This window comes from Cervus canadensis, chromosome 1 (assembly GCF_019320065.1).
Source record: "Cervus canadensis isolate Bull #8, Minnesota chromosome 1, ASM1932006v1, whole genome shotgun sequence".
Classification (NCBI taxonomy): Eukaryota; Metazoa; Chordata; class Mammalia; order Artiodactyla; family Cervidae; genus Cervus; species Cervus canadensis.
Genome location: NC_057386.1, coordinates 126,761,461 through 126,783,154, shown reverse-complemented (window position 1 = coordinate 126,783,154; position 21,694 = coordinate 126,761,461). Strand labels below are relative to the sequence as shown.

Sequence of the window (21,694 nt, the reverse complement as noted above, 5' to 3'; positions counted from 1 at the left end):
CGAGACTCCCCATGGTGGGGGTGTGGTTTGCTGGGCAAGAGTGTAGTGTGAGACATGGGGTATGGTCTGGAAGGACATTCGAGGGCCGGGGCACTAGCCCAGGGCGGGGTAGCCGCATAGCAACGTCAGGGGCCCACACAGCCTTGGCCAGCGCCAGATCTGAGCCAGGCCAGGCTGCGCTTGGGTGGCTGGATACTGCACAGGGCCAGGCAGAGCCTGCTGGGACGGGTCACAGGCCCTGTCCTGGGAGAAGGTGAGCCACCACTCCCCTGGTTTCTGAGTCTGGCATTCGGCCCGTTGGCACGGCGGAGGGCCGCGCGGTTTCCTGGAATCGCTCGGCGGCACCAGAGACGGTGCACCTGGCGTCGGGTATGCGGCCAGCACCCTTAGGCACATGCGTGAACTTGACACCCAGCGCGACCTCGCTCCGGTCTCTCCTGGCTCCGCCCACCCCTCGGGCTCCCCAGGCCCAGCTGGAGGAACAGGTTTTCTCTCCAGGCTCTCAGCCACCCGCCCAGCCTGGCCCCGGGCTCAAGTTTCCCTTCCAGCACCGGAGGCCTCCCGCCCCCTCCCACCACAGCCGGGGCTGAGCTGGAGAGAGCAGCCTGGGTGCGCGCAGGGTCGGGTCGCTGGATGAACACCGTCCGGGGCATTTGGGGATTTTTCTGGGCCCGGTGCAGGCCCTAGAGAGGTGCTCCTTTAGAGGAGATTGAGTGTGAGAACCCCTACCTGGATGACTGCCCGCATGTGTGATCCCCCTCCTGTGGGCTACCCCCGCCAGCAGGCACATAGGTCCGGGGGGGAGCTCTGTCTCTCCCAGGAGAGACGCGGAGGGGCTACAGCACGCACAGCCTCCACCCCACCTGCCGGGCCCACAGCGGGCACCTCTCATCGCTGCCAACACGCTTCTGCTCGCCCAGCTGGGTCTTAAGAGCCTCCTCCCTTCGTCATCTGGAGGTGGCCCCAGGGAGGACACCTGCCTGCCGTTCCCATCCCAGGCCCGGCGTTCCCAAGTTGTTAGCAGCTGGTTACTCCCTGGTCCCCCCACCCCCACCCCCCAGCTCCCATGGGTCCTCCAGCCTGACACCAAGTCTCAAGGGAGAGGTTCGGCGCTTAGGGCCGATTTCAGCAGCGAGAGGCCACAGGAGAGCACCGTGAAGACGGCCAGGCCTTTTGCCGTGTCTGCAGACAGTCCTCAGGCCTGAGAATCCAGGGTCATCATTGCTTCTCTTGTGGTGCTCAGCGTGTGTTGCGAAGGTAAAGGTCACAGCCTGCAGCCCATCTGCCTGGGCTCAGGGCTCCTGCTCGCTGGCTGTGAGCCTTTGACACGGTAACTTTGCCTCTCCAAGCCTCTGTGTTCCCATCTGCTGAATGGGGATAATTCTCATCAGTTCCCTGAAGGGTATTAGGAGGATAAACAAGTCAGTCCACACAGTGTCCTTAGTTGGAGCTCCCGCAGGAGAGCTGTTCTGTTATCTGCTGCTGCAGCGGCCATGAGGTCAAGGGGTCAAATCCTGACTTGGTCAAATGTTTGCTGGCAACCCTAGATAAGTCCATCAGTGTGTCCGTACTCAGCTCCCATTCCACAGCGCCGGACCTGGGTGCTCTCTTCCTCCCAAGTCTGCGAGGAGGCTCGTTGAGTTCGTGCTTTCGAAACGCCCGGCCCAGTGCCTGGTCGTGGAACGTGCTATTATACAGGCTGACGTGCACATGCTGTCATCCCAAGCATGTGGGCTCCCAGCCGCACCCGCCAGAGCACACGTACATGGGTCTCGGCAAACTGTTCCGACCACCTTCATCATCAGAAGAGATCAGCAAGCCTCTTCCGGAAAGGGCCAGATAGTAAATATTTCAGGCTTTGCGGGCCAGACAGTCTCTGTCGCAACTCCTCAGCTCTGCCGTAGATGGTAAATAAGCGGGTAGACGTGACCATGTTCCGGCACAAGTGTACATGCAAAATCAGGTGGTGAGCAGACCCCTTGCTGCCACCTCCGTCCCCTGGTTGGGAGGTTTGTCCAGGCCCCTTGCTCATCTGGGGCCAGGCCAGTGCCTGTGTCTTTCCAGGGCTGAAATCAAGGGTCGCCGAGAGACCCCCAGCCCACTCCCAAGGCACACTCGTGCTCGGCAGGACATTAGCAGAGTCAGAGTGATGCCTGGTCTGCAGACTTGGGGGAGCATCACGCTAGCAGCACCCCCTCCTCCCTGTCACCCTTGGCTGGGACCCTCCTCTGGCCAAGGCTGGTGCTGCAGGCAAGGGGAGGGGGCTCATCTGAGCAGATCAGCCAGCACTGGGGGCCTGAGGACTGGCGGAGCGTGGCTGACTGCCTGCCCTGCCTCACCCCTCAGCAGAGAAGCCTGTGTTCTTCCCGGCCTTTGCAACTGAGGGCCAGAAGCTGCCCACGGACCCCTCCTGCTGGACATCAGGCCTGCCCTTCCCCGTGCCCCCTCGCGAGGTGATCAAGGCCTCTCCGCATGCCCCTGACCCCCTGGCCTTCTCCTACGCCCCACCTGGTGAGTAGTTCACCCCAGCCTGGCCTCCTCCTCCTGTCAGCTAGTGGGCAATCACTGGATACCACCAATCACCCGCCAAACACTGGGCACTGCTTGGAACTGCATGCAGAAGGATCTCAGAGTCTGACGGGTCCTGACGGGAGAGATGGTCTGGTCAATGAAGGGAAAGGGGGCTCCGTTGAAGTTTGAGGAATCTCCAGGATGACAGTGGAAGCACTGGTACTAGGGAACCATAGGAGGTGCTTAAGCTGATGATGAGAGAGGCAGATTTGGAGTGGGAGTGCCAACTCCCACCAGTGACTTAGAGCTGGAGAATGAGCAGGTCGAGAGAAAGGTGTAAGGATGGGGGGAGACAGCTTTGGCTTACAAATATAGTCAGGCTGGATTTAGATCCTTCTTGAGGTTCCCCAGTCCTTCTGGGCCCTACCAGCCATCGAAGGGGCACAGCTTCAGGTGGATAAGGACTTGAATTAGCAAAGGTCATCCTCAGCAGAGCTGATCTTGCAGGATGAGTGAGGCAAAAGAGCCAAAAAAACAGGGAAGGGTATGCCAGGCAGTGGGAACAGCATGTGCAAAGGTCCAGAGGCAGGAAAGAGCAGGCGAAGCTTGAGACACTGAATCAGACTGCCGTGGTGGAAGCGCGGTGCCCAGTGAGCCTGGGGAGACCACACCCACAAGGTCAGGCAAACGGGAAAGCTGTGTCACAGGCTAAGATCTTACCCTGAAGGCAGTGGGGAGCCATAGAAGGCTCACAGCAGGGGAGGCGGGGGGAGCAGGTGAACCAGTAGACTTTGAAAAAGATCCTTTTGGTTCCTGTGAGGGAAATGAATTATTGGAAGGTAAAGGAGGGATGAAGAGACCAGTTAAGGAGTCTAGGGAGAGTGAAGGGACCTGGTCCAGGACCTGGAGGTGGGGTGGATGGAGGGAGGTGGGGTGGGTGGAAGTAGTTGTGTCTGAACCAAGGATGCAGACAGCTCATCAGAGCAGAGGTGGGAGAGGAGCATTAGAGGGGCATGTGTGGACAGGCACTCCCCTGGACAGGACAAGGGCAGGGTGGGGAGCGGCCCCGGCGGCTGTATCTCTCACTGCTCCGGAGCCCCATGAAGGACAGACATGTGCCCTGCAGGTCACCCGCTGCCCCTGGGCCTCCACGACAGCGCCCGGCCCGTCCTGCCACGGCCACCCACCATCTCCAACCCACCGCCCCTCATCTCCTCCACCAAGCACCCCAGCGTCCTCGAGAGGCAAATGGGGGCCATCTCCCAGGTGAGGTGGGAGGGCCAGCCCCCCAGAAACACCCGTGCCAGATGGTGCCCAGAGAATAGCCCCTTCCTCTTTCAGGGGTTTGGCCTTTCCATCTGTACACTTGGGGGAGGGGGTCACTGGGACCGATGGTGTCTGGTTGGGGGGCCAGGCACCCAAGTGGCTGGGTCCAGGCTGGCTGCAGTCTGCCCCAGGCCTCAGGACCTTGGGAGGTCACCCCATGGGGCATTCAAGAGCAGGGGTGCTGCATCTAGACTGTGCGGCCTTCTGCAAGTTACTTAATCTCGCTGCGCCCCCCTGTGAAACAGGGAGCATGCTCACTAGACACCCAGCACCAGCACGTGCAAAGCCTTGGTCTACCTGCCCCTTCGTCTCCCTGACCTGCTGCCGTGGGTTGTAGGGCAGGGCAAGGCTTCCGCTTTGCCCAGATGCTCATGGGCACCATTTCCTTTAAACCAGGCCATGATTGGCCACCACACAGGTGAGGGCCCTGAGGCTCAGGAGAGGCAGCGACTTGTCCCCAGTCGCTCAGAGGGGCAGCGGGGCCGGGACTTGAGCCCCAGGCCTCTCCTCCCTGACCCGTGTGTGGTCCCAAGGTTCCCCTCCTCTTGCACTCTCGTGAAAGCGGGTGTCAGGAAGCCCTGGTTGAAGCCTCTGGGACCCATGACCTCTGCCCCCACAGGGAATGTCGGTGCAGCTCCACGTCCCGTACTCAGAGCACGCCAAGGCCCCCGTGGGCCCCATTGCCATGGGGCTGCCCCTCGCCATGGACCCCAAGAAGCTGGGTAAGGATCCAGGGCCCCCAACCTTGACAGCCGGGGCTCGTCTCCCACCCTTTGTGTCAGGGGGCGAGGGAAGGCAATTTGGCCTTTGGGACTCTGGAGCGAGCGTGGCGGGGAGGACCTCTAGCCCCTGGGTAGGGCGGGGAGGGGGGCCATGCCTCCGAATCCCTGCCCTGTGGCTCTGCTTACCGCTCTCGCCCATCCCCAGCGCCGTTCAGCGGAGTGAAGCAGGAGCAGCTGTCTCCACGGGGCCAGGCCGGACCCCCCGAGAGCCTGGGGGTGCCTACGGCCCAGGAGACGTCCGTCCTGAGAGGTGAGAGCGTGGGAACTGGGTATGAGGCCCGGTGTCTTGCCCTCATCCCTGCAGCTGCCCTTCCATCCCGGGGAGGGTCGAGGCAGGAATGAGACCCCTTATCCAAAACCTGCTGAGAAGTGTCAGCTCCCAGAGGGTCTGGCAGCCTCTCTTCCCAAGTGTCTCTCTCTCCATTTAGGGGCAGGGGGACTCTGCATTGAGACACTGCGACTGAAGGGGATGGAACTTGCAGGTCACCTGGAGCATAATTGGGGTGGCTCTGGGTCCAGCTCTAAGCCCTGTGTCTCCTGTCTTCCAGGGACGTCTCTGGGCTCAGTTCCAGGCGGAAGCATCACCAAGGGCACCCCCAGCACGCGGGTCCCCTCCGAGAGCCCCATCACGTACCGTGGCTCCATCACCCACGTAGGTGTCTGGGGCCACAGCGTGCGGGTCCAGGGTGGGACTCGCAGGCGGCATTCTGGACGTGGCCCCGATTGTGGACAAAGCAGTGGGCAGCCCACCCATTCCCCCCGCAGCATCCCTGCGTGGCCCCCGCCCCAGTGGATGGGGTGGCTTCTTGGGGGTACCCGCTTGTTCTGTGAGCATTCATCTCTCCTGAGAGCCAGGCATTTAAGGTGCTGAGCAAAAACCTCGAGCCCCCCCGAGGAGCTGGCAGGGTAGCAGAGGGAGGCAGTCAGGTGAAAACTGAGTGGTGATTTCAGACTTTGAGTCCAACACTGCGATTAAGAGCATCCGATGCTGTCGAGGCCACATAGACAGGGGAGCTGGGGGAGACCACTCAGAGGTGTGAGCCCTGCAGGAACCTCAGGGAACAGCATTCTGGGCCCGGGGAAGAGCACCCCCTCCCACACGTGTCTTAATGATGAAACTTCAGGCCGCAGGCTCTGACAGTGAGGTGTCTTTGCACCCCAGAGGCCTCAGATCACACCACGGAGGGGGGGCCCTCAGGCTTCATGTTTCTCTAAGACCTGTCAGTTTTGAAATCACCAGCTTACAAAGGCAGCTGCCAGGTACCCAGGGCCAAAGGCAGGCCACAGACACTCAAGCCGCAACCCTGCCGCACACTCACCCAGGCAGGCGACCGACGGCCCCTGAGTCAGTTTTGAAACCCCTTTGGTAAAAATGTCTGTCGCTGAGTCATTCTCATACTGAGTTGTTACTATTGAGTCGTTCAGTTGTGTCTGACTTTTTGCAACCCTATGGAATGCAGCAGGCACACACACCAGGCCTCCCTGTCCCTCACTATTTCCCGGAGTTTGCCCAAGTTCATGTTCATTGAATCAGTGATGCCATTTAACCATCTCATCCTCTGTCACCCTCTTCTTTCGCCTTGAATCTTTCCCAGCATCAGGGTCTTTTTCAATGAGTCGGCTTTTTGCATCAGGTGGCCAAAGTATTGGAGCTTCAGTATCAGTACTCATATAGAGTAGGGATTCTTAAGTCACTTTTTTTTTTTTTTGGCATGTGGGGTCTTAACTCCCCAACCAGGGATTGAACCTGCGCCCCCTGCGTTTGAAGTGCAGAGTCTTAACCAGCGGACAGCCAGGGAAGTCCTGCTGAGTCATTCTCATAGAGTGGTTTGGGATTAAAGGTTGACATCTGAAGTGCCTGGGCATCCATCGGCCTCTGCTTTCCAGGTGGCCGTGACCTGAGCCTTGTCGGTCATTCACACCCCTGTGATGGTTGTTGGCAGAGGGTGGCAACTGCCAAACATGTGAGGGTCAGACTTTCCCACAGCCTTTCGACCAGGTGGTGATGAAATCTGTGCAGGAAACACAAACACACAGACCCACACGTACATAAACACACCCATACACAAACTCGCACACACATAGAGGAGAGGCCTTTCCTGATGGCTTGCAGTTGGCTTCTCTGCCCTGTGCCCTTTGAGGAGAGAGGTGACTGCCCACCCCTGGACTGTCACCCAAACCAAAGCCCATTTATTCTACGCTATTTGTGCCCAAGTCTTCTAAAGTGTGACCAGGGGATCCTATCTAGGGTGCCTGCTTTCAGACATCTGGGGAGACCTGTCTGGAGTTAGGACATTTCATTTTTCTTCTCCTTGAAGACCAGGATTTGGGATAAAAGCCCAGGGGGTGCCAGTTGTTGCCCTTGCCCCACAGAAGGATGTTACTTGGCAGAGATGCTCCCATGGGGAGACTCGAAGGGCACCAGTCCCAGGCTTGGCACACAGTCAGACTCGCATCTCTGAATCGGCTCTTGGATTCATAGAAAGAGAAGAGAGACGTCTTGATCTGGGGACAGCTTGTCTGTGCCAAGTGCCTTTAAGAATCGTAGACAGAGATTGTGTCTGTTTTGCAGATGTACAGACTGAGGCTTCAGAGAGGCAAAGTGACTTGACGAAGGTCACACGGCAACTTGTTGGTAAAGCTGCTGTTTGCCATCCAGCAGTCTGACTCCAGATTCATATTCCAACCCCCACACTCATGTTCTTGGAAGTCACCCAAGGCAGGATGCTACCCCATGGGGCTATCTTCTGTCTGCCTGAATATACCCCTCAATAGGAAGCGCACTCCCCCTAAGGCCGTAGTTCCCGACGGGGGCAATTTTATCCCCCAGGGGACACTGGGCAGTGTCTGAGGGCGTCTTTGATTGTCACATCTGGAGGGGCAGGTTGAGGGGATCACATGGCGTCTAGTGGGTAGAGCCCAGGGTGCCGGGGTAGGGGGCGCTGCTGAGTGTCCTGCAGCGCCCAGGATGGCCCCCACCACAAGAAGCATCTGGCGCCGCAGGTCACAGTGCCGAGGCTGAGAAACCCTGTGTCAGAGCTCAGATCTCTGGTGTCCCGCCTTGATGTGTCCCCATTCTCGTTTGGGGAGTGACCCATCACAGGCACGTGGACTGACATCCCAGCATCCAGGCTCTGAGAAAGTACAACTCACATAGTATAAGTAGAAGCACAGACCCGGGACCAGGCTGCCTGGGTTCCCAGCCTGGCTCTGCCTCCATTTAGCCAGGTGACCCTGGGCGAAGCTACCTGGTGCCTTGGTTTCCTCATCTGAAATAGGCACAGTAGTACCTGACTCAGGGCTGTTACCAGGGTTAAATGAGTCGATACCTGCACAGGGTTCAGATCTTATTATTAGTATCATTGATGTTTGTTCCGTGTGGTTGTGTTCTGGAGGGCTCTGCCTCCCCCATTTTGTCTTTTTTCCCTTGGTCACATGGCAGCTTGCGGAATCTTAGTTCCTCCACCAGGAATTGAACCTGGGTGCTGGCAGTGAAAGCATGGAGTCCTAACTGCTGGACCGCCAGGGAATTCCTTCTGCCTTCCCTTTTGAAGCCGCATGTGTGTGAACACATATGCAGTGATATACACATGTGTGCCTGTGTGGATTTGGAAGGCACACGTGCGCATGTCCTAGGTCATGTCTGGCGAGTGGGGGGTGGGGTGCGGTCCCTGGCCAGAGCCTGCAGGTGCTCACCCCGCCTCCGCACCCCCAGGGCACGCCGGCCGATGTCCTGTACAAGGGAACCATCACCAGGATCATCGGTGAGGACAGCCCGAGCCGCCTGGACCGCAGCCGGGAGGATGGGCTCCCCAAGGGCCATGTCATCTACGAGGGCAAGAAGGGCCATGTGCTATCCTACGAGGGTGAGTGATGCCGCCATGGCTGTGAGAAGCTGGTGGGCGGGCAGGGGCTGGCCAGGCCATCCCATTCAGGGCTCTTTGATGTCCAGCAAGGACTCCCGAGGTAGAGGACCAATGGGGACCTCGCGGTGGTTGTTCTGATGTTTACTGGGGGTCCAGCAGACGAAGCCCCCCTCAGAAGGCTCTCAGGACAACCCCCCCTCCCCAGGTGCAAATGGGAAGTCACCTTGTTAATCTTGTCATTAAACCTGTCTGTATCCACTGTGGCTTATTCACCAAACATCAGACTTTGGTGTTTCTGGAGCTGGTCAAGAGAGAAGTTTCCAGAAAACATGGTTGGGCTTAAAGGGCAGCCAGTTGTCTTCAGAAAACAAGTCTGGGGGAGTGTGTTGCCTTCCTATCAGCTGTGTGTGGTTGAGAGCCGAGGTGAGGGACTGTCTTTCCATTTTACAGATGTGGGAGCTGAGGTACAGTGGTGTCCAATGGTTCTTCTGTACCCCTCAGAGAACAGGAGCCCTGGGACGGGGGTGGGGAGAGTCTTTGGCCCATTGAGGTGAGTTCTTCGCGAGGCAGGGCTGACGTGACACCAGGAAGCACAATCAGAGAGGTAGTGACCTCCCTGTCCCTGTAGGTATGTGAGTCAGAGCAGGTGAAGATCGGCCTCAGCTGCCTCCCACCTCTGCCTATTTCTTTACAGTTTAGGAAGCAGACTCATGGCCAGCCTTGTGAGTGGGGGAACAGACCCAGGGAGCAGAAGCCCTCAGCTCACACCCCTCGGCCTCTGGCCCAGCACTCCTGGCAAAGGCTGCACTCTGATTGACGGCATGAGGGTGGCAGGCAGGGGCGGTAACCAGTGATGCGCCACCCCCTTACACCCTGGGCCCCCCACTTCAGTGCTCCTCACTCTACTCACCCTCCCTGGGTTCCGCTTCGCCACCCGGGAGCCCTGCCTGGAAGGAATTAAGGGAATCAAGGGCTGAGATGTCAATTTCCTGGCAGCCTCAGGCACCCAGGGGTGCGGAGATAAAAGCCGCTAATGGGCGCCCCTCTCAGTCGCTGGCAGCCGTAGGGCCGCAAATTGCTTCTGCTATAATGGGCGGGTGTTTTTTCCTCACTATCCGCCTCCACCGGCCCAGCCCCCAGCCCCCACGGCCCCCCAGGTCCTGGGATGCGGAGGTGGAACCGTGGGACTCAGGCACTTGCCTCTCTCTGCTGCCAAGTGGTGGAGACAGCCTTGGGGACAGGCTGTCAGCTGTGTTCTGTGCCAACCTCGGTACCCAGCTGAGTGCCCTGGGGGATGGCCAGGGGCCCTGGGAAGGGCGAATGGAGAGGCAGTCGAGGTGTTGTGAGCAGGGACGCCTGGGTGGCATCTCGGCTCAGGCCTCCAGATCAGTTCTTGAGACCCTACAGGCCTTAGGTTTAGCATCCGTAGAACGGGTGTCCGTCAAGGCTTTTCATTTCTCATGTGCTTCCTGGGGCCTGGGGACTAGTGATGCCAGCGGCAGGCGGTAGATGGCGGGGAGGAGACTGTGGCGACCCTGAGAGTGACGGCCGTGTCTACAGGGGCCCCTGCCTCTGTTCTCCGACAGCTGATTGTCGCCCTGTAACAAGTGCGAGCTCGCCAGCCAGACTTCTGATCTCTGCATTTTTATCTGACATCTCCTGGTGTTTAAACATCAGCAATCAATTTTGAGAAAAATTAGGAGGGGCAATACCGTCTATCTGCTGGCCACTAGTTTGTAAGCCCATGGAGGAGCTCCTGCTCTGAGGATCTTTCGGGGTCGTGATGGAAATCCGTGAGAGCCAGGGCACCCTTTATCCTAAGGGGCCGGCCTGGGGCGGGCGGGGCTTGCTTCTGATACCTGTGGACTCCACCACCCCTGGAAGGAGAGGCCGACTCAGAAGCCCCCAGCCCAATGGGCAAGACCAAACCGTGGCCTCCTCAGGGCCCCTCTCCTCAAGCTGCTCAGACCCTTGGCCTGTAGGGCACCCGTGTGCCCAGCCTGATGTGCCCGCCCTCTGGACTCAGCCTGGCCTGATGAGGCCACCTGTTCTGTGGACCCTTCCTTGTCCCTCCCAAGCAACAGTCAACCAGACACACACTCTCCCCACGTGGACACAGATGCACATAGTTTTTTGCACGTGGCCTCACTTTGTTCACAGTGGACAGGTGTGCGCACACACACACAGTGTCACGCATGTGCACACACACACACAGACCCACATTGACACACACAGATGGTTGTGCCAACCCTGCGTGTTCACACTCTGCTGGTACATCCTTGCTCGCGTGCATGTGGTTCCGCCCGTTCATCTCATATGTCCACTCCCGCGAGTGCTTGTTTGTGCACAGACTCACATGCCCGTGGACAGGCAAAGGTTCAGACCTACCAACCAGCAGAGCAGGCCCTGGGCTAGACTGCCAGCTGGGGGTTCCTGCGGGAAGGCTCAGCTGGGCCCGGCTTCAGCCATGGGACCGACGGGCCCTCGTGACGAGGGTCTGTTTGAGCCGCTGTTGCCTTCCGGCCCTGCCAGTTTGCTGGTACTGGGCTCGGTACACACAGTTTCCCAGGGGCTGCCCCGCATCGTGAGCGTGGTCTGGTTTCCAGGTGGCATGTCTGTGTCCCAGTGCTCCAAGGAAGATGGGAGGAGCAGCTCGGGCCCTCCCCACGAGACGGCCGCCCCCAAGCGCACCTACGACATGATGGAGGGCCGTGTCAGCCGGGCCATCTCCTCAGCCAGCATCGAAGGTGTGTGCTCTGCCCAGCTCCCTACTCCGGGGGTGGAGCGGGGGCCATAGGACCTGCCCCGGGGGCTTCCCCACTTGCTGGGTTACATCAGCTCCCCCTGGACGGAGTGTGGGAATAGTTATCCTGACTTTACAGATAGGAAAACTGAGGCTGGGTGTTTCTGAGGCTCTATCTGGAGGTAGCAAAGGACCTAGAAAACGGGCCGCTTGCCAGCTGGGTCCTCTGTCGCCACCACCAGCCCCACCATCATCTCGGGGACTGGGTGGCCGGAGGGAAGCGGAGGCTGTAGACTCTGGCCGGTTACTGCCCAAGGCCGGGTCAGGGAGCCATGAAATGATGCTGTCGCCCGCCCCCTCCAGGTCTCATGGGCCGCGCCATCCCGCCTGAGCGACACAGCCCCCACCACCTTAAAGAGCAGCACCATATCCGAGGCTCCATCACGCAAGGTACGCTGCCCTCTGCTCCCGGCGTGCCCAGCCACCACACCCTCGTGGTGGCTGCAACAAGCCCTCGGGTTTACAGTCAAGATGGGCAGGGGAGGGGAGGCAGGCCAGAGTGCCGTGAGCACCCAGGGAAGGCGTGTAACACACGTGTACATGACAGGTACGGGTGTAGGTTGAAGGGCAGAGTAAGGCATGAAAACAAAAATTGAAAGCAAACTACTACCCATCACCCTTCACTCTGTCATTTACTGAGCATCTCCTGTGCTGTGTGCTGGGTGCTACCCCAAGTGCTCTCTGTTGATCATCTTATGGAACAGCCTCCAAAAGGAAGACACCCATGTTCTCCTGGCTGGTCAGCGACAAGCCAGATACTTTTTAACATGCTTTGTATCTGTATCATCCCACTGAATATGAATGACTTGGTGAGGTGCTTCAGTTAATATTCCCATTCTATATATGAAGAAGTTGAGGATCAGAGAGGTCAAGTCATGTGCTCAAGGTCACACAACAAGTAAGGACTTGAACCCAGGTAGTCAAGCTTCAGAATCTGCCAGTGTGGAGGCCCCAGGTTAGGATGAGCAAGGTGGGAGGCAAGTGCACATGGGTCAGCGCCCCCTCCTCCCTGGCAGGGATCCCACGGTCCTACGTGGAGGCCCAGGAAGACTACCAGCGCCGGGAGGCCAAGCTCCTGAAGCGCGAGGGCACGCCGCCACCGCCGCCTCCGCCCCCTCGGGACCTGGCTGAGGCCTACAAGGCCCGGCCCTTGGAGGCCCTGGGTCCCCTGAAGCTGAAGCCGGCCCACGAGGGCCTGGTGGCAACGGTGAAGGAGGCCGGCCGCTCCATCCACGAGATTCCACGGGAGGAGCTGCGGCACACGCCCGAGCTGCCCCTGGCCCCCCGGCCGCTCAAGGAGGGCTCCATCACGCAGGTACGGGGGCCAAGGTCGGGGCAGAGGATACCGATAGGCATGGCTCTGGTCCCTACAAATGGGGAAACTGAAGCCCGGACTTGTTGAGTGCCATACCCAAGGTCACACAGCTGCTCATTACATCCAATGACAGTGAGCTGTCATTACATCCATTCCAGGGGCCATAGCAGGGGCTTTATATTATACTCATGACCTCATTCAGTTGTATTTACAGCCCAGGAGAGTCACACTCAGGCTTCCCACGGGGCTCAAGTGGGTGAAGAATCCGCCTGCAATGCAGGAGACGCAGGAGACATGGGTTTGATCCCTGGACTGGGAACATCCCCTGGAGAAGGGCGTGGCAACCCACTCCAGTATTCTTGCCTGGAGAATCCCATGGACAGAGGACCCTTGCAGGCTGTAGTCCATAGGGTCACAGAGAGTTGGACACAACTGAAGCATCTGAGCACGAAGTCATACCCATCACCCCCATTCTTCAGATGGAAAAACTGAGGCCCAGAGAGGTCAAGAAGCTTGCTGAAAGCCCAGAGCTAGGTGTAATAAAGCTTGATTGCACCCTAAGTGTGAGCCAGGTGCTCGCTGCCTGAGAATTTGGCATCATGACTTATGTAACCCTCACAAAAGTGAGGTACCCTCATTTTAGTGGTGAGTAAACAGGTTCAGAGAGGATAAGCAACTTGTCTGGGGTCTCACAGCAAGTAAATGGCCATTGTGAATCTCAAATCCAGATGTCCTTACATCTGTAACATCTTTGCGTCTTGGCCTCCTCCACCAGGTTGCAGCCCCACTCCACCCCTGCAACTAACCACTGCCTGTGGCACTGGGCCCCCCAGAAGCCCCAGCCTGGAAGGGGAAGATGAACTCTGACTCTGTGAGGAGCTGGTCCCAAGGGCCACTGTCTCTTCACAGGGTCAGAGATGTGAATAAGGAAGGAGAATGAGATCCATGGGGGCCGGCATGGCTGAGAGGTGGTAGGGAGGTGTCCAGGGTGCATCACAGTTGAGTCAAGGCTCAGAAGCGCCTAGGGAGAAGGCAGGAGCGGTAGGAAGGCCATCGAAGGCCAGGGGTCAGGTTTGGTGCTCAGCCTCCAGGCAGCTGTGGAGTCACTGGCAAGAGTCCACTATAGATCCAAAAGGGAGGCCAGTCTGATTCTAGAATATTCTTTCTAAAATGAGGGCATTTCCCCTTCTTAAGAAAATAAGTAAAACATTCCTGAATAAAAACAGAGTTCTCTTACATGCCCACTGTATCCTGGGTTTCCCAGGCCTGCTTAGACAGGGTGGGGTCTTCTCCCAGGCAGCTGGGTTGCAGTCTCATCCATGATCCCTGTTCCTTCAGCTGCCCTTTCTGGCCCAAGAGCAGACATAACCTCAGCCCTGACCTCTGAGACTTGAACTTCAGGGTGTTGGAACTGGATTTTACGGCTGGATTTTCTGGCTTGGCTTTGGGTGGATCAAGGAGGGTCCCAGACTGATGGAAAGAAGGCATTTGCCCTCATGGGGGTGTTAAGTTTCTTTCCAGCAAACCCCAAGGGCCAGCCGAGGGTCCCCCACTTGCTCCAGGAAGGCCTGACCTCTGCACTTTGTGCCCGCTTCTGCAGCCCCCAAGGTGGCTCTGGGGGCCAGGGGCGGGCAGGTGGGCTCATCTTAGGCTTAGCAAAGCTCTGCACCCCTGCCTCTGACGCGTGAGATGTCCCTCCCATTGCATAGCACAGAAACTGAGGCTCAGAGAGGTTGTGCCGCTGGTGGTCACGCCCCCGCTTCCCTCCCCGCCCTCCCCCAGGGCACCCCGCTCAAGTATGACACCAGCACGTCCTCCACTGGCTCCAAAAAGCACGACGTGCGCTCCATCATCGGCAGTCCAGGCCGGACGTTCCCGGCTGTGCACCCGCTGGACGTGATGGCCGACACCCGGGCGCTGGAGCGCGCCTGCTACGAGGAGAGCCTGAAGAGCCGGTCGGGTGCCGTCAGCAGCTCGGGGGGCTCCATCACCCGGGGGGCTCCGGTCATCGTGCCTGAGCTGGGAAAGCCGCGACAGAGCCCCCTGACCTACGAGGACCACGCGGCGCCCTTCGCCGGTCACCTACCCCGCGGATCACCAGTGACCACACGGGAGCCCACCCCGCGCCTGCAGGAGGGTGTGTGGGGCAGGGCGCAAGGAGGGGCGGGACGCGGGGGTGGGGTGAGGGCGGGGCGGGGCGGGGCCGCCTTGGGCTCCAGTCGTCCACTCCTTAGCTCAGGAGCATCCCCAGGGCCACCACATCCAGCCCACCTGCCAAACCTGTGGGTTCTGCCTCCAAACCATCCTCAGAATTCTCCGCATCTCTCTGCCGCCTCCAGACCACCTGGCTTCCCTGACTACTCCTTTGTGTTGCTATAATCTGCTCCCCAAAACGGCAGCCAGAATACTTTTTTGAAATATTTACATCAGTTATGCCACTGTTCTGCTTAAATCTTTCTAGTGACTTCTCACTGCTCTTAAGGGGATTAAAAAAAAAAAAAATCACCGTTTTCTGCCATGGCCGTGCAGGATCCGGCTCCACCAGCCTTTCCATCTCACAGCTTTATCTCTGTTACTTGACCTCACTCAGCTCTCTTTGCTCAGGACCTTTGCATGTGCAGTTTCCCTGTGCCTGAAATGCACCCTCCCCCCTTCAGATCTTTACCTAACTGGTTTCTTTTTGCCCTTCAGGACTCTGTTCAAATGTCACATCGTCAGGGAGGTTTCTTATGGTCACCCTCCCCCTTCACTATTCTGGTCACATTCTGTCACAGTTTAAATTTTTCTTCAGAGCATTTATTACTTTGAAATTCTTTTTTGATGACTAGTTGATCATCTGCCTCCTACATTGAATGTCAGCCCCATGGGTGCCAGGATTTTCCTATTTTGTTTGGTGGGGGAGCCCCAGCTCTTCGAAAGTACTAGGCTTATCATAGACACATGATAAATATTTTTGGTTGATTAAATGAATGAGCAGAAAAGGGAACAGAAGAACGGATGAGCTTTTTAAAAAGAATAAAAAGCAGAAGCAAATGGGTGAATGAGTAAGTAAAAGGAAAAATGAACTGAGGCAAATGGATGGATGAAGAGCCCTGTTTCCTGGAACCCCAGAGACCCTCTCCTCAAACGATTTCCCATAAGCACTAGCTCCGACAGCCCCCATGTAGGGGGTGGGACACCCATGTCTGAGGTCTGATGCCATCCACACTTGGCTCATCCCCACAGGCAGTCTCTCGTCCAGCAAGGCATCCCAGGACCGAAAGCTGACATCCACGCCCCGGGAGATTGCCAAGTCCCCACACAGCAGTGTGCCTGAGCACCACCCCCACCCCATCTCGCCCTACGAGCACCTGCTCCGGGGGGTGAGCGGCGTGGACCTGTACCGCGGCCACATCCCGCTGGCCTTCGACCCCACCTCCATACCCCGAGGAATCCCTCTGGATGCAGGTAATTGTCCCAGACCCAGGGAGCCCTGTAGCATCAGTGTCAGCCCAAGGGCTCCTCAGGCATCAATTAGGCTCCACTAGAAGGGGAAACTGAGGCATGCAGGGCAGAGAGAGGGAGGGACCCAACATTGCAGTCATGTCAGCAGTTGAGGTGAGAAAGAATTTCTCTTGGAGGGTCTCAGGGTCATGCTGGGTTAAACATTTGTTCAGTGGTTTTCTTTTCCTGTGAGACTTACCAGCACCTTGAAAATTGCAAATGTATCAAAAGAGGGCTCAAGGGTGTGTGTTCCCCAACAGACATGATCTGAAAATCTGTGTAAAAGGACACAGCCCTTAGGTATTTTTGTGATCCACATTTCGAATACCCTGTGTTTGGGTGAATTCTGATCCCAAGAATATTATCAATAAGAGGCACTCTCTTGTATGTTGGGGAGCAAGGGTTTTTCTGCTTCAAGGCTCTCAATTCTGTTTTGTGGGGGTGTTTGGGAGAAGCTGTGGAGGCATTAAAACAGGCAGAAGGGCATTCCCAGCCGAGGTGTGAGCCGGCCTAAACTTATTCCCTTTCTCCTAGCAGCCGCTGCCTATTACCTGCCCCGGCACCTGGCCCCCAACCCCACCTACCCACACCTGTACCCGCCTTACCTCATCCGCGGCTACCCCGACACGGCGGCGCTGGAGAACCGCCAGACAATCATCAACGACTACATCACCTCGCAGCAGATGCACCACAACGCGGCCACCGCCATGGCCCAGCGAGCCGACATGCTGAGGGGCCTGTCGCCCCGAGAGTCCTCGCTGGCCCTCAACTACGCCACCGGCCCGCGAGGTGGGTGGGGCGGGGCGCTGCCAGGCACACGGGCGGGCAGGACCCTCTGCCCAGAATCGGCCTTATCCCTGGTCTGCCCAGGCTCCTGAAAACACAGGACACGTGTGTGCCCACACCTGTACATGTGTTCTTGCCGAGAGTGGTCACCTTAGAGGCCCAGGGGGTGTCACCATGCTGAGAGCACACACAGACCCAGCGCGTGGTTTATTTCAACATTAATATATTTTGGCCACACCTCACAACTTGTGGGATCTTAGTTCCCCGACCAGGGATCAAACCCAGGTCCACGGCCATGAAAGCCCACGTCTTAACCACCACACCGCCCGTGGTTTAGAGTTGCGTGTGGTTGCATCCTGGGTGACACACAGGCCGTGCATGTGCCTGTGTCCTGTTGGTGTATGTGGTCGTTAAAAAAACACATGGAAATGTAAGGCGGTTGGAACTTCTTGTTCCCTTGATGAGCAACCAGCCCGTGGCTACTTTGCACATGACTATTACACTTTCTAGAAACACTTCCGAAATGTTCTTTCGGAACAACCAAGTCCTAGTTAGGGTCCAGTTGTTAAAACTGGTCCCACTAGGCATTTCAAACAGTGGGGGTTGAATACAAGCAACTGAGGGCCTTGGGTCACGGGCAAAAGGGGCACAGCAGTGTATGCAGTGGCGCCACCTGCAAGCGACATCTGCTTCAGGGCTTGGGAGCAAAGGGAGGAGGGGCTCCGAGCAGCTGGCATTCAGACCTAGGGCGGGGACCGAGGAGGAGCACCCAGCAGTGCTGCTTCTCAGGGTGCGCGGTGCTCTGCTGGGTGGGGGTCCAGCGAGCAGGCAGCCTGGCTCCTCTCCTCCCCACGTGGCTGCAGCCCCCTGCCCCACCTCCTCTCCCACAGGCATCATCGACCTGTCTCAAGTGCCACATCTGCCTGTGCTGGTGCCCCCCACGCCAGGCACGCCGGCCACTGCCATGGACCGCCTCGCCTACCTCCCCACCGCACCCCAGCACTTCAGCGGCCGGCTCAGCAGCTCTCCGCTCTCCCCAGGTGACGGCCCCCACCCCAGTGCTGGGTGTCCTCGGGCAGACGCCTTGCCCTCTGTGTTCCATCCCGGAAGATGAGTCGGGGTGGTGGGGCGGCTTCCTGTCCCTGGGGCTGAGCCGCAGGCCTTTGGGTTTCCAGGAGGCCCAACTCACTTGACAAAACCCACCGCCACGTCCTCCACCGAGAGGGAGCGGGAACGGGAGCGCGATCGGGAGCGCGAACGCGAGCGGGAGAAGTCCATCCTCACATCCAGCACCACGGTGGAGCACGCGCCCATCTGGAGACCGGGTAGGCCGGCCGAGCCCCCAGCCCGCGCCCCGGGGGTGGAGACGGGGTCCTCGCAGCGGCTCCAGGTCTCTGACAGCACAGCTCGTCTCCCCCAGGCACGGAGCAGAGCAGCGGTGGCGGCAGCGGCGGCGGGGGTGGGGGCAGCAGCAGCCGCCCCGCCTCCCACTCCCACGCCCACCAGCACTCGCCCATCTCACCGCGGACCCAGGACGCCATCCAGCAGAGGCCCAGCGTGCTGCACAACACGGGCATGAAGAGCATCATCACCTCCGTGGAGCCCAGCACGCCCACGGTCCTGAGGTGGGCCAGGTTGGCATGGGGGAGGGGACAGTCCCATGGAGGGGGTGCTGGGAGAGGGGTGCTGGTCTCTGGATACAGGAGGAGAGATGTCCAAGGGTACCAGTAGATCCAGGGATAAATGGGAGGGTGAGCCGTGGGTGAGGAGGTAAATTGATGGGTGATTCGGTTAGATGGATGGGTAGTAATAGGTTTGGATAAGTGGATATTATCCGCTTATGTGGATGGATAAGTGGATGGATGACAGGTGAGTAGGTAGGTGCATAGGTGGGTCAGTGGTAGATGGATGGATGGCAGACTAGATGAGTGGATAATGGTGGGTGGGTAGATAGGTAGATGACATTGGGCGGATGAATGGACTGATGGTTAGAGCTAGGTGAATAGGTGGATGAATAGATGGGAGGGTGAGTAATTGGATGGTTAGATGGGTGAGTAGGTAGGTGGATGGAGGGTAGATGGGTGAATGGGTAGATGATGGGTTGGGTAAGTGGAGGAATGGATTAGGGTTTGGTTAGGTAGTAGTGGGTGGGTGGGTAGATGGGGAGGTGGAGAGGTGATGAGTTTTGTAGGTGGATGGGGGTTGGGTAGGTAGATGGATGAGTAGGTGGATGGTGAGTTGGGTGGGTGGATAGGTAAGTAGCTGAGTAGGTTGACGAGTTTGGGAATGGAGTCTGTGGAGCAGAGAGGGAGAGACAGGGTGAGGACTTTGAGGAGAGGCTTTCCCACTCCTCCAGGGATTCAGCAGAGCCCCACAGGGAGGAGGAGATCGGGTGCCTCTTGTCTGGACAAAGTCCGGAGGTTCCCTGGAGACTGGAGAATCTGCAGAGGTCCCGGATGTGTCTGGTCCCCGGAGTCCACTTCCTATCACAACAGGCCCGAGTCCCCGCTGGTGACCCACCTCCTACTGCTGCCCAAGGCCTGTGGGCTGAGCTGCCTGATGGGGGGGCAGGAGTTTCCCCAGGGCCCCTCCCTGCCCAGGGACCTGTGTGGAGGCAGCTTGTTCTTCCGAAATGAAGCGTCCCTTTGTGCAAGTGTCCCCGCACTTGGCTACTCTAAATCACGCCCTCCCCACCACAATTCCAATTACAAAAAAATGACAACATCATTTACCAGAAGCATCGTCTTGGTGTCCTCCGAGTCAGGTCTCAGCAGTTACACACAACAGGAGCACCTGACTCTAAGAGCACCAGACATGAGCTCCCACCAGCAACAGCTGGTGAGAAGCTGGAGCAGGAACATCAAGGCCTTCCCCAGTGGCGGCTGAGGAAGACCCTTGAGGGTGAGGGTTAGTGAAAGACTTCCTCATGGAAGTCTTGGACTAGAGAGAGAGGCCAACAAGAGATAGAGTCGGGCCAGCTCATGCCCAAGCCTATTTCCTCATCTGCAGCGTGGGGATAATTACACTAGCCCTTGAAGGTCAGAGTGAGTGCATTTGTGCATTTCTTCCTCCTGGTGGGCTTGCAGTGGGTCTCCTGCCCGGTGCTGGGTATGGGGGACATGGTGATGCAAGCCCTGCCCTCTTAGGGCTTATGGTCTAGACCAAGGCAGCAATCAGGGAAGGCTGCCTGAAGGAAGAGGCATGGGACTCTCGAGTTGCCGGCTCCAGCCCCATTGGAGTGTGGTGAGCACTATGAGCAGAGAATACAGCAAGGAGCCCTGTGTGGCCCCTGGTGGCTGAGGTGGAAGTACTGGGCACCCCTGCCCTTTCCTCTAACCACCCACCCTGACCCACTCTGAGGGCCTTTGCCCTTGGCATTCTGATCCTTCACGGGGCTCGCTTACTTCCTCTCTGGGTCATATGCCAGCCCCTCTGAGAGACACCCCGCTACTCATGCCTGAGAGCTCCCTTGCTGTTTGCTTGTTTTCCACCCAGAATCGTTACCTTCAAGCAATTGCCACAATAATAGAACTTTAATTTATCATATTATTATATGACCCTGTATGTAATGTGTCTCCTCACCTAGAACATAAGGCACTTTTGACTGTTTTGTGCACAGTCATATCCCTGGTGTCTAGAACAGTGCCTGACATAGTAGGTGCTCAGTAAGAGGTTTTGGGTTGATGGGATGATGGGTGGGTGGATGGGTGGATGGATGGCTGGGTGGATGGATGGATGGATGGGTAGATGGATGGATGGATGGGTAGATGGATGGAGGGATGGAGTAGGTGAGGCCCTGTGGCATGGGGTCTCGCAGGCCACAGTTGGGAGGGTTTATTCTGGGGAATGTGGGAGCTATTCCGGGCAGTGGCAACCCCTCAGGATGTCAAAGTGAGGGAGTGACCCTGCCTCAGCCTCAAGGGCCCCAGCTGTGGCTCCTGCAGCTGCTGACCTCCCTCTCTCCTCCCCCAGGTCCACCTCCACCTCCTCGCCTGTCCGCCCAGCTGCCACATTCCCACCCGCCACCCACTGCCCGCTGGGCAGCACCCTCGATGGGGTCTACCCCACTCTCATGGAGCCTGTCTTGCTGCCTAAGGAGGCCCCTCGGGTCGCCCGGCCTGAGCGGCCCCGCGCGGACGCTGGCCACACGTTCCTCACCAAGCCTCCAGCCCGCGCCGGGCTGGAGCCCGCTTCCTCCCCCGGCAAGGGCTCCGAGCCCCGGCCCCTGGCGCCCCCCGGCTCCGGCCACGCGGCCATCGCCCGCGCCCCAGCGAAGAGCCTCGCGTCCCACCACACCAGCCCGGACCAGCCGGCGCCCCCCGCCTCAGCCGCGGACCTGCACCGGGAAAAGACTCAAAGTAAACCCTTTTCCATCCAGGAATTGGAACTCCGTTCTCTGGGTAAGACCACCCTGACAGCGGCCACCTTCATAGACGCGATAATCATGCGTCAAATTGCTCACGATAAAGGGCCGCGAGAAGGAGGTTCGCTGGCCAACGACTCCCCTCGCGATGGTAAGACTTCCGGCCCCGCCGCCCACCCACCCCGTCTTGTGGCCTAAAGATATTTTCAGATCTCTGCTTTTTATTTTTCCCCTCCCCCCCATTTTTCGTTGGTTTTGGTATTTTGTTTTGAAACTCGTCTTCGTCGATTGCACGCTCTGATGATTCCTCAAGCTGCGCCTACCCACCCCTCTGATTGGAGAGGGGAGCACTTCATCATTTGCACATCGTTTTTATCATGATTTTTCTTTTTTCTTTTGGATTTTCACTTTTTTTTCCTTTAATGAATGGATCTGTGATTTTGACTCCAGCCGCGCCTC

At 58.1% G+C, this 21,694-nt stretch overlaps 1 protein-coding gene across 1 annotated transcript in view; it reads left to right on the top strand.

The window, feature by feature from the left end:
* Positions 1–21,694, top strand: part of NCOR2 (nuclear receptor corepressor 2) — a 234,501-nt gene that overhangs the window by 201,647 nt on the left and 11,160 nt on the right. The window contains 16 exon segments of the mRNA XM_043442529.1: positions 2,350–2,511; positions 3,638–3,777; positions 4,457–4,559; positions 4,765–4,869; positions 5,168–5,271; positions 8,335–8,485; positions 11,092–11,232; positions 11,592–11,678; positions 12,305–12,603; positions 14,386–14,740; positions 15,829–16,050; positions 16,624–16,875; positions 17,763–17,912; positions 18,048–18,197; positions 18,293–18,497; positions 20,845–21,272. Coding sequence (XP_043298464.1) covers positions 2,350–2,511; positions 3,638–3,777; positions 4,457–4,559; positions 4,765–4,869; positions 5,168–5,271; positions 8,335–8,485; positions 11,092–11,232; positions 11,592–11,678; positions 12,305–12,603; positions 14,386–14,740; positions 15,829–16,050; positions 16,624–16,875; positions 17,763–17,912; positions 18,048–18,197; positions 18,293–18,497; positions 20,845–21,272 — 3,054 coding nt within the window.